The sequence below is a fragment of the Kockovaella imperatae genome (assembly GCF_002102565.1).
Source record: "Kockovaella imperatae strain NRRL Y-17943 chromosome Unknown BD324scaffold_3, whole genome shotgun sequence".
NCBI lineage: Eukaryota > Fungi > Basidiomycota > Tremellomycetes > Tremellales > Cuniculitremaceae > Kockovaella > Kockovaella imperatae.
In genome coordinates, this window is record NW_019028943.1 from 1,517,132 (window position 1) to 1,531,202 (window position 14,071).

A 14,071-nucleotide genomic window follows, 5' to 3' on the forward strand; every position below is an offset into this window, starting at 1 on the left:
TTGGTTCCGTCACTGGCAATCACTCTACCCAATGGATGAGGTATACTGCAGGTTGATCTTGCAATTGTATCGCAACCATCTCTTCTCACTCCAATACTTCATCGCCTCGCCCCGCCCTCTCGACACGGCTCAACTCATCCAACATATCTACATACGTTCCCTGCCCAGCGACATTCTCTCGTCACTTGATCGCCCTGCTTCATACGCGCTGCTGACTTACATTCGTAAACAATAAAATTCCAGACAAGCGGGGTTGAAAGACAGTCACGTCTAGTGCATCTCCAACTCGCCGCTCGCCATTGTCTCAGACCAAAGACAGGCTCCTGCAGCGTCCAAGGAGTCCCGACAAGTGTAACTGCATCTGCTACATCACGTCGCCTGGTTCTGGCAATCAACTAATCGACGGTCCTCTCTCGATAATCGCATCATGTCCATGTATGAGTCCGAATTCTCTCGTCGATTACTCGCTTCTATCCCTCCTTCGCCAAAGTCCTCATCATCGTCTCATTACTCGCCGATGAAACCTGGTCCGGATGTTTTTGGAGACATCACGCTGCCGCTGGGCAATGCCAGCCCAAGAGGCGCGAGTCCGCTAGGCAAGATGAAGGGTAAAGCTGCTGTTAGGGATTACGGTGATAGGTGAGGATAGGCAGATATGGAAATCTCCTTGATTGACCGCTCGCTGTCAGGTTCATTCCTACTCGTGATGGGTCCAATCTCCATGCTTCTTTTCAACTTATGCCGGAGATCGACATCATTACTGGCAAGGAGATTGTGTCCCGGTCCAAGACTCGGAGAAAGAGTTTGTACGGGCAAGGAACAGATCAGGACGTCCGTAGAGGTGCGTGTTGACGATCCTGATCCTTTCCAGCCATTGACGTCCCATCCCAACAGAGGAAGTGAACGCGACCTTCACTCAAATCCTCAAGACTGAGCTCTTTCCACCGTCCTCACCGGCTTCAGGCAGTCGTTCTCCCCGCAATGCTCCATCTCCCATCTCAAACGCTCGTCATCGTCGACCGATGGCATTCCACCACTCCGGCAACATCAATCTCCCCGATAGCTCACATACTGTCTCCAGTGCTGGGACAACTCCGATGCATCATCATCCACCGCCCGCCATGGCCGGTGGCGAGCGAGCTGGGGAGAGGGAACTATCACCTGCGTCCACCCTTCCACCGCTTCCAATGCACGCGCCTTCAACACCGACATCGGGCCACGGAAGGGCGCCTGGCGCTGGACCAAGCTCGTCGCATCATCGAGCACATCAATCACAGGTCGCTCTCACATCCACATCGAGAACAGGCACCACACCACCAAACTCTCGGAAAGCCGCTTTCTCTCCTCCTCCCTCTACTGGCCCTGGCTCACCATCTACACCGACAAGGAAACGGATCCTCACCTTCAATTCACCTAGTGCCGCCAGGATGGCTGCATTGACCGGTGGGAGTAAAGGAGGTGGTCTGGACGATATGAATCATGAGAGATATAGTCTGAGTCCTGTTGGCAAGGATAGTCAACGTGTATTATTGAGCCCCAGGAAAGGGGTCCGACGAATCCTGAGGACTCCATTCAAGGTGTTGGATGCGCCAGAGCTCGCAGTGAGTCTCCAAAGAATCCAGAAAATCGCCTTCTGACTTTTTCACCAGGACGATTTCTACCTCAACCTCGTATCATGGTCTGCTTCCAACGTTCTTGGAGTCGGCTTGAATTCTTGCGTCTACCTCTGGAGCGCACAGACGAGCAAGGTCACCAAGCTGTGTGATATGGCAAACAGCGCGGGCGAGGTGAATGATGTGATCACTGGAATAGAATGGACCAATAGGGTGAGCTTGAACCTCTGCTACACGTATGTCGGCTCACGGCTGTGCAGGGAAGCACACTTGCGATCGGAACCAATCGCGGATCAGTCGAAATCTGGGACGCGGAATATTGCAAGAAGATTCGCGTCATGTCCGGTCACTCGGGGCGTGTCGGCTGCCTTGCTTGGAATTCTCATATTCTCTCCTCTGGCTCCAGGGATCGCACAATCCTACATCGTGACACTCGTATACCTGATCAGTATATCAGACGTCTGGCCGGTCATCACAAGCAGGAAGTCTGTGGTCTCCGCTGGAACGCCGACACCAATCAATTGGCATCTGGAGGCAATGATAACAAGCTGTTCGTCTGGGGCGGTACCGATTCGAGGCCGACCTGGCGGTTTGGCGAGCACCGAGCTGCCGTCAAGGCGATTGCTTGGAGTCCTCATCAGAGGGGCGTCTTGGCCAGTGGAGGTGGTACGGCAGACAAAAAGATTCGGTTTTGGAATAGCTTGACAGGGGGTCTGGTCAAGGAACTGGACACGGGGTCTCAGGTGAGCTTTTTCCCCTAATAAGGTGCATGACTGATCATTGCTCCAGGTTTGCAACCTCATGTGGTCGAAAAATTCCAATGAAATCGTTTCGACACATGGCTATTCCGGCGGCCCGGTTCAGAATCAAATCCATATCTGGCGATATCCGTCCATGACTCAGGTCGCCACGCTGACAGGCCATACTTATCGTGTCTTGTACCTTGCGATGAGCCCTGATGGTCAGACTATAGTCACTGGAGCGGGTGATGAGACGTTGAGATTCTGGAACGCTTTCCAGAAAGGTAAGGGTGAAGGACAGGAAGGATCTGGGGCCGATACGAGTGGGATGGTGAAAGGAGCCGGAGGTCTTAATCCTTTTGCGAAAATTCGCTGAGACAAGAGAGGCACATATCACGAGGGACATTGGATTATGTGTATTCTATCATTGTATCTACACCCATTCGCTGCAGTTGCGACGAATTCATTCATGTATCGAGGACCTTTACAGAAAAGAGTGCCACTCTTGATTGAAACTCCGGCGATGACCGCACAGGGTGGGCGATAGCCAACCCAATTTTGATTCCGCTCGGCTTCGCTGCTCTTTCGGGTGATCACACTCTCTCTCTGTCCTCTCTTAGCCCCTCATCTCCTTGTAGTCAAGTCGTTTGCTTGTCCTCTGTCTCTTGACTTTGTCCAGACAAGCTATCAGGAACTAGTTAGATTGTGACCAGGCTCTCAGGCTTGATCATCATCAAACCCGACTCAATTCCATCGCACAACTAGACGGGCTATAATCATATCACACCATTTTCCGCCGGTAGAGCCACGTCAGAGAGAGAGTCTCACAACATCTTGCAACTCAATCTCGACCATCATTCCATCCGCCGGAGGAGTACTTTGGGATTCGAGGACCTGCAGATTCTCCAGCCCTCTGATCTTTGAGGACGGGTACCAATCCTGGAATCGCGTAATCACAGGACTGGCTTTGAGGATCTCTGCTCGCCTTCCTCTCATTCTCCATTCCCCAACATCCTTCCACCTTTCATCCCACCACTCTCTGTGCCGATGCCAGATCTGGTGCGGTTACGCCATTCTTACATTTGTTTGATAATAGACTCTTCAGATCCCACCTCTGAACAGAGAGATACAGAAGGCACCCTTGGTAAGTCTGAATTCCAGTCTCCTTTCCATTCCCTGCGTGAACCCCTTTGGACCCGCAGTCTTCCTTGTACCGCTTGCGCGACAAACACATGAGCTGACACGAGCATCTGAGCACAGAATTGATTCCAGAAACACCCTCACTTCCCCCTCACTCCTCTCTCCCTTCCTCCATTCCCTCCCATGTTCTACCCTCACCATCAATCGGGACAACCCGCCTCCTCCTCCAAGCACCACGACGGTCCCCCAGGTCCCGGCTCCAATGCTCCGCCTAGTGGACTCGGTGGAACTTGGGGAAGGCATCCGTTTCCTCCGCCTGGAGGTCCGATGCCACTTCCTTCCCCAGGGTACGGTCCCCCTAGCGGACCAGGAGGGCCTAATGGGAATCAGGGTCCATCGGGCCAAGGAGTGAATGGGATGATGGGCTTCGCACCTGGTCCGCATCTACCGGGTCATGGACCTCATCCAAGCTTTGGGAATGGCTCTGGTGGAATGCACCTCGGCTCAGGAGCAGGAGGTAGTCTCGGCATGGGATATGGGATGGGAATGTTTGCCAACTCTGGAGGTCAGGGCAATGGGTTAGGCGGAGGCCAAGGTGGAAGTCCACCTAGACCAGCAGAGAGTAATATGCCAATGACTTCGCATTGGCAGCAGCAGCTCATGCGCTACGAGGTGAGTCGAGCCTTCCATCGTCTGGTCACTCAACTCATACGTATACCAGGCTGCAAGGGCATCCAACTCGCCTCATCATCGAGCTCGATCCGCTGCTATGGCCTCGAGAATGTCGAACAAACCGTCTGCCGTCACCATTTCTGACCCTAATCATATTTCTACTCCCTCATCCCTCGCACCGACCCTCAATGGAACCAGCAAAAAGCATAATGCCGGATCCCTCTCCGTCTCTAGCCGGATCGAAACACCTCCCCCGCCCAGCTCAGATCCAGGGACGACACCGGCGCTGTCGACAGTTGATCCTGCTGATCCGACTGCCGCTCCAGCTCCCGCGACAAAGGACGACGAAACGACGTCGAACGAACCCTGGATGGGATTAGATCTAGGCGGAATCAAGCTCAGGACCTTGTCTACTGCTCTGTTCACTTTCACCCACATAACTCAACTCTACGTCAACCACAACGCCCTCTCCTCCCTCCCTTCTGCCATTTCTTCTCTGCGGCAACTTAGCTTGTTGGACGCGACCGGCAACGAATTGACAGCGATCCCACCAGAAGTAGGCTATCTCTTCAAATTGACCGAGCTGTTGCTCTTCGATAATCATTTGACAACGCTGCCATTCGAGCTCGGAATGCTGTACAAGCTTGAAACACTCGGGATCGAGGGCAATCCAATGGATGAAAAGTTCAAGAAGCTGTTGGCGGAGAATGGTACCCCGGGTTTGATCATGCACCTCAGGGATGAAGCGCCTTCGCCAGATCCTCCTCCACAGCGGTCCTGGATCGAAATTGAGAATCCGCCTCCTCATCCATCTGAAGGCAAGCAAGAGCAATTGACAGTCTTGTCCTACAACATTCTTTGCCCATCGTTCACACCTAGCTCTACCTATGTCTACACTCCATCCTGGGCACTGGATTGGCAATATCGAAAGGGCGTGATCCTGGACGAGATCACCAATGCGGCACCAGAAATTGTCTGTCTCCAGGAAATCGACTGCGAGCAGTATGCCGAGTTCTTCCACCCTCATCTCAAGCAACATGGATACGAAGGGTGTCATTATCCGAGAACGAGAGCCCGGACCATGCCTCCGGAAGAGGCCAAGCTGGTCGATGGCTGTGCGACCTTCTGGAAGGCCGACAGGTGAGCAGGACTCGAGGCATCGGAGGCATCTTCACTCACTGTCGTTCTTCAGATTTCAGCTCATTGAGACCCAAGTCATCGAGTTCAACCAGGTTGCGCTTCAAAAGATTGATATGCGGACAGATGACATGTTCAACCGAGTCATGTCCCGAGACAATATTGCGGTGGTCTGCAACTTTGAGCTTATCGCATCTGGTGCTCGGTTAATGGTGTGCAACGCCCATATTTACTGGGATCATCGGTATCGAGACGTCAAGTTGGTCCAGACGGGAATGTTGATGGAAGAGCTCGAAAAGGCAATCGATAGATTTGCAAGTCTGCCACCGAAACCTCAGACTGGATCGGAATACAACAACGGCAAGTCTCCATCCTACGATCGCCGCAAACATGGGCTCGACATTCCTTTCATTCTGTGTATGGATACGAACTCGACATTGGACTCGTCAGTCTACAATTACCTGTCAACAGGTACAGTGCCTCCAGATCACGAGGATTTCATGTCGCACACCTACGGAACATACACCAACAAGGGCCTGACTCACGGTCTGGACCTCGAGAGTGTATGCGCCAGCTTTGGTGGTATGAAAATGACCAATCATACGCCGACGTTCAAGGAGGCGATCGACTACATCTTCTTCACTCCCCAGAATCTTTCGGTACTGAGCGTACTAGGTGACGTGTCTCAAGACTATCTGGACAAGACGGTCGGGTTTCCAAACGTCCATTTCCCGTCCGAGTGAGTTTTGTGACGGTCTTTCTATAGGTCTCAACTGACGTACGCCTAGTCACATCCCAGTCTTTGCCCAGTTGAGAATCAAGGGCAAAGTCGATCCTAGTGCGTCCGGTGACGACAAGCCGAATGGCTTCCGTCGCCGGGACTGAGTTGTTCCTTCATATTCGCAGCGTTTGACTACCAGTATCATGGCGCCTGAATGCTGCGATATATGGTGTCTTCGCCCCGATGTGTATAGTATGTAATATGCGAGTGAATTGTGAGCGGAAAGTGTAGGCGCGGCGTGAAGAGCGGATCTAGGAGAAGATCAAGTCGGACAGGAACAAGCCTGGCGTGTGCTTTGTACGGGAAGGTCTGCACTCTCGGCTCATCCCATCTCCCTTCTCTCGGAACCAACAGTGTAAAGTGTGTCGTCTCTACCGTCCATATCCCCATATCCAATATGAAAGATGAAGCCAAAGAACGGGATCAAATTTCAACTCGAAATCTGAAACGAGCGCGTTTCGTGTTGCGACACAGAGTTTGACCGACCGAACAGGACAATAGAACCATTTCTTTCGACTTTCATGCTTGTTGGACACGCTCATCAAGACACTGCGGCCCATCCAATAGCCATCGATCTTGTTTGATTATACGACTCTCCGGGCATATTGACCGCTTTATATTCCCATTCCTCTTGGCCCCGCTGGATCCTCTCATCTTGTCATACACAATCACATCAGCATGTCTTTAAGTCTCGCCGACGAATTAGGAGAGGCATTCGACTCTGGTCCATCCGGCTCAGTGATGAGCTTGAAGGATGAACTTGACTTTGAGCTAGATGGGTATGGTGCTCAGCATCATGGTGATGATGAGGGTAGGTGTTGACGACCGATTGATCTGACATGCAGCTGATGTCAGAGCAGAATTCGCTTACGAAGGCTATCAGGATCAGGCGGAAACTCATTCGATGCACCTTGATCCATCGCCCTCTCGTAGTCATACGATATCTTCCAGCGGATTTGCCCCACACCATCGAACGCAGCTTTCAAATGAATCGGGTTCGACAATTGGACCACTCTCAACTTCCCTTTCAGATGAAATTCTAGACAACGGACGCTCAGGAACGCCAGACCCGTCTGACCCACAAAATTTGTATCCTTCTTCTACGGATGATCTAGACGGGATGCCCTTATCGCGCTCTGCCTTTCAGCCGCACAAGATCGAGAAGGATCCCATAGTCATCCTTCGATCCGTTCTCGCCTCGACTTCTGCATTTCGCTCATCACTGGCCAGCATAGATGTCCCGGTATCAAACTCGTCTCGAAGCGTGCCTTCGGCTGACCGACCTTTTGTCCTCCTCTCCTCTGACGTGGAGGGCCGCCTCATGCGCTTGCTGGAACAAATATTAGAGTCGGATCGCCGCCGAGAGGACCAATGTCGCGAGTTGACGATCTTGCTGAGGGATAGTGCTTCGGTGAATTGGGAAGGCATTGATATATGGGAGATCGTCGGCGAAGACGTCATCAATGGACCATCGGATGATGACGAAGTGGCTACCGCAGGTTTTTCACGAGGGGTCCAGCGCCTGGGTTGGACGGGAGATCGTCGCTCGCCTCCGCAAGATGTTTTGGAGAATTCCTGGATCGCCGTGCGGGAGACGTGGAGGCCGCCAAATCCGTCAGGGTTACCCAATGAATCTTCGCACGAACTCGATCCAGATCAATTGATGGAGGTGTCTGACGGACCGCATCAGACTGTTACAAATGGCTCTCCTCTCAACGAATTCTCTGGTACCGACAGGCAACCTCCGAGCAACACCCCTGCCCTGCCTCGCGAAACTGCTCAGCTGATTCGAACCTCAGAAGATCTTTCGCGTACCTTGGCTAGCCTCACAGAGACAGCTCACTCAACCTCATCGCTCACTACCGCCACAGCGAGGCGCATCAGAGGGATCAGAGCTGGTGTGGAGTCGTGGCGTGAGCGCGAAGCCCAAGAAGATGCGGCGAGGGTAGGCGTGAACGACTGGGAGCGGACGAGACTCAATGCTGGCCTCGGTGCCGTAGCAACCACAAAAGATATTTTGGACAGAGAGCTCGAGGGTTTTCGCAAAGCGCTTGACCATGCTGGAAAACGGATGGAGACGATAAGGGGTAGTACAAGGGATCTGTGGCGGCAGCTGGTGGCTGCTTAATGGTAGGTATGTCTCGATGGAATGGGTATGGACATTCATGCATGGGGACCGACTTACGTCATTCAAGAGCTCGACGATGCGGTTGCAGGCGGGTCCAGAGTACGGACGTGCACCGTCGAAGCGACCGTCGCGCCTCGTCGGCGTAGTCCATTGGGAACGTCAAATCTGAATCCCTCGGAGCCGTGGGATGTACCAGTCTTGTGACCTTTTGTCCTCCACAGATGATAATTTTTCCCCTCCCTCATGTCTGCTCCGCGCTGAATGGTTACCAAGGACATGGCGCCGCTGGTGAGATTCCGACGATATCCACGCTCACCCTCCGTCACGGTGAAGACCGCAGACGTACCATCAGCGAGGTCGTCGTCTACTTGACTTTCGCAAAGCGAAATGACAGGATGAAGGAATCCAGTCGAGGCAATCTCCACGACAGAATAAGGCACTTCAGTGCCTGCCACACTCGTATGTGTCGACCTGTATCGAACGCTGGGTAGGTCATATCGATCGAATGGCTTGTCTTTCGTCCACTCTGCCTCGGTCCCTCGGATAGCCGCTGTTCTCTCACGCCTCGGTCCAACGGCCAAAGCCGAAGCTCTGCTATCTGCACGCATCTGTTGAGCATAAGACAGTTCAGTTGGACGTAGGAACTCTTCAAGGTGTTTTTCATTGAGATTGAAAAAGTCCAGACCCAAAGACTGGGCGTACTCTTCGAGCTCTGCAAATCGCTGAGGACCACCTAGCTCTTTGATATCAGCCTCGCTGAGTATGGAAGTCTCTGTAACGGGCCCATTCGGATCATAGACACCAGTAACGATCGAGTTGTACGGGATGGTTACTGTCCGGCCGTTGATTTCTTCCGTCCTCGTTGTAGGTTGGGGCATTGCTGGGAAAGACCAGTGGGTCGAGGGATAGGAATAGGGGGTTTGATGTTGGGCATGGCAATCGAAGTTTGAAAGTACAGTGGCAGTGGAGGGTGGGATAGTGGGTTGTGACGAGTTGGTGAATGACGCTGCTGTGGCTGGAGCTGTGGTCTCTTGGAGATATCGTGTCAACTCTGGCGGAAGTGCGATATGGATAGGTCCCGTATTTGGGTCATTTACAGTGATGTAAGAAGGCGCAACGGTGGTTCGACCCTGACTGGCCGGCACTGATTCTTGTCCCACATTCGGGTATCCCATTGGCGAACTCTGGATCCAGGGAGATACTGATTGAACTGGATTCGGAAGCGACAGCGGCAAAGAGCTCGGCCATGAGCCAGTCTGATAGGTACTCGGCGCATAGTTTGACTGCATTGTATGTTGTGGCCTGTACGATAATCCACTGTACGCGGACGACTGTGGACTGTACCCGTGTCCCATGGCAGACGGCACGAACGAGACGGCGGATGACGGATGTGAACCAAGGTTTGGGGGTCCATACCCATTCTTCTTGAGGATTCCTCCTGTTCTGCGAGGATGAGAGACAAAGGCAGAATCTGATGAATACCCGACACTCTTCTTTGGTGAAAGGCTCAGTCTAGTGGTAGAGGCAGGTTCGGACATTGAGGCGTCGAAAGCCGCGTTGACTTCAGCGAGACTTCTGTGTCGGGGAGCATTACTTTCCAGGTTCTTCTTATTGACCTCTGCTTGCCTCTCCCACTCAACCTCCTGGGGACTGGTCACTTGACGAGAGGCAAGGCTGAGCGTATCTGCCCAAGAGACTGCATCCCCAGTCGGCGCTTTAAGATGAGCAGACTCGGTTGATTCTTTTTGTCTCACTGCGTTAGTGAAATAGGGATTGGCGGGTCTCGACATGGCTGAAGCTTCCGCTCCGGACAAATGCATCACTCCACTGTCCCCAGCCATGGAGGAAGGACGAGGTAGGCCATATGACGAAGTCGGTGGCGGGTAGAAGGAATGAGCTGTACCAGTGAGTGTATCGTGATAGGGATATCCATGATTCACCCAGCCGCCACTGCTTCCTCCCACCGATGACTGCCATGGTCCAGGATTCGTAGCGCTCGGGTACTGAGATACGGCATTTTGAGCAGCGCCATAGCCACCAAAACTGTGCTGGTTACTGTAGACGCCTCCGTGAGACAGCCCGTGATGAAGGTTCCAGCCATGAGGAGCGGCAGCCGACATGATAATTGTGTAAAGTGGCAAAATATGTATGCGGAAGGTGATTTGGGCGGGCGAGATGAGGGGTCGCGACGTCAAGAATGGGGGCGAAAGGACCGGATAGAGGTGGATAAATGCGACTGTGATCCGTCGATATGGGGTTCTGAATGTTCGTGGTGGTGAATATGATCTCGTGATGCCTAGCGGGCTCAGCCAGGCATAGCGGTTCCGTGCTTGTGGTGGTGAACTGTGTCGAAGGGGTGTCGACGGAATATTGATGATATCGATAGGTCGATCGAGCGCAAAAATCATCCGCCACCCCTGCCATCACTCCTTTCCTTGGGGCCAATATGAAAGGAAGAAGAGGAGCTCGTCCGAAACAAGTGTTCATCTGTAAGTATCCATCAGTAAGTACACCGCGGGTCATGTGTTGATGGCAACGATCTGGATCCCGCGAGGGACACAAGGGTATGTCCATACATTCCGTGTTTGAGTATGATAATACAGAGATCAAAGAGGGTCCAAAAGCGGTTTGGCTTGTGTTAGCGTGGCAGTTCCTAGTCGTCTGATGTCTTTCTGGATACTCAGTTAGATCCCCGAGATCTCGACCGCTTCCCCTTGCTAGAGGTCCGCATATCTGGTCGCCGCGAGACACTACTGTTGACCCTTTTGACGCGTCGACTTCGTCCACGCTCCGCATTTCGAGTCTCGTCCGGCGTCTCTAGTCTGATCAGACTGATGCAGAGCTGAGCGCAACCCATGATGAAAGCACATAGGACGAAGATGGTCGGCGCGTACCATCCAACCGTCACTGCAAAGAGATTTCCAAAGATCAGAGGCGAGATCAAGGTGGCTCCAACGGCTGAAATGACGCTGATGGCTCCGAATAATCTACCGGCTTCAGCTTGACTTGGAATCAAAGATAGCGCCAGGGAATTCAGAGCTGGTCCGGTTGCTGAGCCCAGAGTGATGACCATGGAGCACAAAACATAATTTCTGGCATTCTGTCCAAACGCCAACAGGGTCCATCCGGTGAATTCGATGAACATGCAGACCCGCACAGTGACCAAATCCAGGAGCGAAGGTTGAGGCTTTGCCATGGTGACGGCCTTTACACTCGAAGCGGTCGTGGATACGGACGGGTCTCGACCGGATGAGTGAGGCTCGGAGGCGTCGGGAGCTGGTTCTGGAAGGCTGTTTCCGATCAGTCCGGCCTGCCTGAATCGCGGCTTCGCGTAGTGCATAATGACTGGGAATAGTCAGCCAGGTGTCCGTAACACCCTGCAGGATGCTCACTCGGAAGAATGAGCAGCAATACTGTACCACGGGTGGCACCAAGCAGAGACATGTAAGGTCCCACCTGGACTCGTCAGCATGTCATGGTCTCTTGTCACCTCACCTCGGCCGATGTCCATCCAAAGGCGAAGAACGCATATTGCATCTTGACGATGAGATTTCCCTGGGCATTGGTCAGCAGACTATCAAGCTTGATCTGGCAAGCTCGCTCACCATCATCAAGGAGCACACAAACATTCCCAGGCCTACGAGGGTCAAGTTGTAGTCTTTGCCTCTTCCATCGGGCCTTTCAACCGGTGCAAAGACTTGAAGAGGTCTAGCGAATCTTGTCATTCGCCTGAAGAGCCGCTTGGCATTGCCAACGAATCTTTTTCGTCGACGACTATGTCCTGCGGTTGAGAATCGCCTGCCAGATACGCCAGGCGTGGCGGGCTCTTCCGTCTCATCGGGATCTTCGTTCTCCCATTCTCGCTCCATGGCGTCTCTCCTCTTTTCGGCGAGACGTGAGATCTTGGCCATCTTTCGAAGATGTCGTCTGGCTTCGGACGAGAGGGATTCCGGTAAAAGGAAGTAGTAGGCGGGAATACTGACGATATGGAGGATGACATTGGCGTAGAATGGGATCATGCTGTGGAAGAGTCAGTGCGCACTCAGATGTTTTGGTAAGACTCACATATTGCCCGTGGCCTTGATCAGCAAACTACCCAGGACTGGACCGGAGGCAAAACCGAACATTGTGATTCCGGCGAGTCTGGAGAATGCAGAGGCCCGAGAACCATCAGGCGTCGTGTCGGAGATGTAAGCATGGACAGTGGCTGAGATTGTAGAGTATCCTCCCAAGAGACCGTCTAAGAAAGGTCCGATAAGCAAAGCTCGGTATCCACCCGGTGCTAGATATGGGAAGGATGCAACGAGGACGAAATTAAGCTCTCTGCACGGTCCCGTCAGCCAAAGTCCATGCTATTCTATTGATAAGCCTATCTCACCCCAGCGCCAGCCCGACGGTGGTCAGGGACATGAGCTTTGATCTGCCAACCTTGTCACTCTTCTGACCCCAATAACCAGTTGTCAGGGCAGATAGAATACCTGCAACGAGCATCATGCCTGAGAGATGTGTCAGGACCGGCACTACCATGTTAGACTCACTCATGGTCAGACGAGCTGCGGCGGCCTGGACTTTGGGATCACGCTTGCAAAGAGCCGGATCGATAGCTCTGAATGGTGGATGACTGTTGATGGGTGACGATCCTTGACTTCCGTTGCCAGCAGGGGTATCGTCACTTTGACCCGGTTGACCGTCGGGATCAGTTGGAGATTGGGTTGGATGAGGGATGGGTCCTGAGGGGTAGAGGATTGTGGATGACGGCGATTGGGATGAGGGAATGTCATGACCTGGGTTGGAGGCTTGTTGTTGGTGTGACATATTCCATTCGTACATCTCTCTTTGCATTCGCAAGAACCACTCGTCTGCTGGGGATTTGGCGGGCTTATCTGTAGTCGGTACAGAGACATTGGTCTGTAAGTCAGAGGTCCAAGGTGACTCGACATTCGACAAGGATGAGAATGACATTTGAAGGTCTTGCGCCAGGGTCATGTCCTCCATCGACGAGGGCTGTCTAGGAGGGTGCGAAAGACAGGCCAGATTGATGTACAATTCACTTCTCGGAGCGGCCGACATTCCGCCAGTCAATGTGGCTGTAATGATGAAAGGGTATATCCAAGCTGGTCTTGGTTTGCGCCATAAGGATCGTCTAGCGATGGATCCCACTCTCGCAGCTTCCCATTCGGCATCGTGGATGCTCTGCTCATCTGGCACATCTTCTTCGCTCTCCTCCTCGGAAATCTCGTCATCTTCCTCTTGTTCGGCATCAGGATGATCATGGGGATTGTGATGATGATGATGGTTGTGTCCCGTTTGACCGTCTACGTTTGTTGTTGGGACACCATCCGGGTACAGCCACCTCGTTACTCCATCGTCTATTGGACCGGGCTCGCCTCCGAAAGTAAGAACTTCCGAAGCGATGAACTCTTGGGCCTGTCGCCTGGCGTGAGATTGATTGGACGTTACGGAGACGGCCGAAGTGAATGAATGCTGTCTAGAATTGTGAGGTCGGACATGCCTAGGTACTGATAAGGAAGCTTTGGAAGGTGCACCACTCGGTGTCGCCGACATGGTAGACTCAAAGTCTCTGTACGTACAGCTTGAATCGAGGGACGCTGATCAATGTAGAGATAGGGAGGGGATGACCACGCGTTGAGTTCAAGGCAAGGTGGGGGGGGAGGGAAGTTGAAAATAGGCCAAAAGGGCGCGGCAGAGATTACACCGTTTCCACCGAAGCGATGAGGGTCGGTCGCTTTCAATCGAAAGGTCAACCTTTGAAGGGACGGTCTGGGACCGACTCAGATGGCTCCAGACTACAAGCAGGGTTAGCCGCTATCTCTCTCAGTCATTCAACTTTCAAGCTGGA

The 14,071-nt window shown here is 52.9% G+C and overlaps 5 protein-coding genes across 5 annotated transcripts; 3 read left to right on the forward strand and 2 right to left on the reverse strand.

Moving 5' to 3' along the window:
- Window positions 1-29: 29 nt before the first annotated feature.
- On the forward strand, window positions 30-2,847 carry BD324DRAFT_598848 (WD40-repeat-containing domain protein). The gene is made up of 6 exons (XM_022013896.1): window positions 30-639; window positions 690-841; window positions 895-1,601; window positions 1,650-1,826; window positions 1,874-2,356; window positions 2,403-2,847. The coding sequence occupies exons 1-6, from the start codon at window positions 428-430 to the stop codon at window positions 2,727-2,729; spliced, it is 2,058 nt and encodes a 685-aa protein (XP_021873319.1). The 5' UTR covers window positions 30-427; the 3' UTR covers window positions 2,730-2,847.
- Window positions 2,848-3,676: 829 nt separating this feature from the next.
- BD324DRAFT_649530 (Endonuclease/exonuclease/phosphatase) lies at window positions 3,677-6,187 on the forward strand (the record flags this gene model as incomplete). Its single annotated transcript, XM_022018004.1, has 4 exons — window positions 3,677-4,165; window positions 4,215-5,305; window positions 5,358-6,041; window positions 6,091-6,187. The coding sequence occupies 4 exons, from the start codon at window positions 3,677-3,679 to the stop codon at window positions 6,185-6,187; spliced, it is 2,361 nt and encodes a 786-aa protein (XP_021873320.1).
- A 574-nt stretch (window positions 6,188-6,761) lies between these two features.
- On the forward strand, window positions 6,762-8,211 carry BD324DRAFT_649531 (hypothetical protein; the record flags this gene model as incomplete). Its single annotated transcript, XM_022018005.1, has 2 exons — window positions 6,762-6,894; window positions 6,944-8,211. 2 exons carry the CDS (start codon window positions 6,762-6,764, stop codon window positions 8,209-8,211), a joined length of 1,401 nt encoding a protein of 466 aa, XP_021873321.1.
- A 62-nt stretch (window positions 8,212-8,273) lies between these two features.
- Window positions 8,274-10,331, reverse strand: BD324DRAFT_649532 (hypothetical protein; the record flags this gene model as incomplete). The annotated part of the gene is made up of 1 exon (XM_022018006.1): window positions 8,274-10,331. One exon carries the CDS (start codon window positions 10,329-10,331, stop codon window positions 8,274-8,276), a length of 2,058 nt encoding a protein of 685 aa, XP_021873322.1.
- Window positions 10,332-10,762: 431 nt separating this feature from the next.
- BD324DRAFT_333592 (major facilitator superfamily domain-containing protein) lies at window positions 10,763-14,071 on the reverse strand. Its single transcript, XM_022012517.1, has 7 exons — window positions 12,750-14,071; window positions 12,590-12,707; window positions 12,277-12,534; window positions 11,817-12,231; window positions 11,707-11,766; window positions 11,604-11,667; window positions 10,763-11,556 (listed from the first exon to the last, which is right to left on the reverse strand). The coding sequence occupies exons 1-7, from the start codon at window positions 13,774-13,776 to the stop codon at window positions 10,892-10,894; spliced, it is 2,607 nt and encodes an 868-aa protein (XP_021873323.1). The 5' UTR covers window positions 13,777-14,071; the 3' UTR covers window positions 10,763-10,891.

Excerpts from the sequence above, each read along its gene's own strand:
- BD324DRAFT_598848 (XM_022013896.1), top strand. The coding sequence starts at position 428 with ATGTCCATGTATGAGTCCGAATTCTCTCGTCGATTACTCGCTTCTATC. Across the intron at positions 640-689 it reads GTTAGGGATTACGGTGATAG|GTTCATTCCTACTCGTGATG; the intron begins GTGAGGATAGGC and ends GCTCGCTGTCAG. Across the intron at positions 2,357-2,402 it reads AACTGGACACGGGGTCTCAG|GTTTGCAACCTCATGTGGTC; the intron begins GTGAGCTTTTTC and ends TCATTGCTCCAG.
- BD324DRAFT_333592 (XM_022012517.1), bottom strand. The coding sequence starts at position 13,776 with ATGTCGGCGACACCGAGTGGTGCACCTTCCAAAGCTTCCTTATCAGTA. Across the intron at positions 12,708-12,749 it reads CGCAGCTCGTCTGACCATGA|GCATGATGCTCGTTGCAGGT; the intron begins GTGAGTCTAACA and ends CACATCTCTCAG. Across the intron at positions 11,557-11,603 it reads ATTGCTGCTCATTCTTCCGA|TCATTATGCACTACGCGAAG; the intron begins GTGAGCATCCTG and ends GACTATTCCCAG.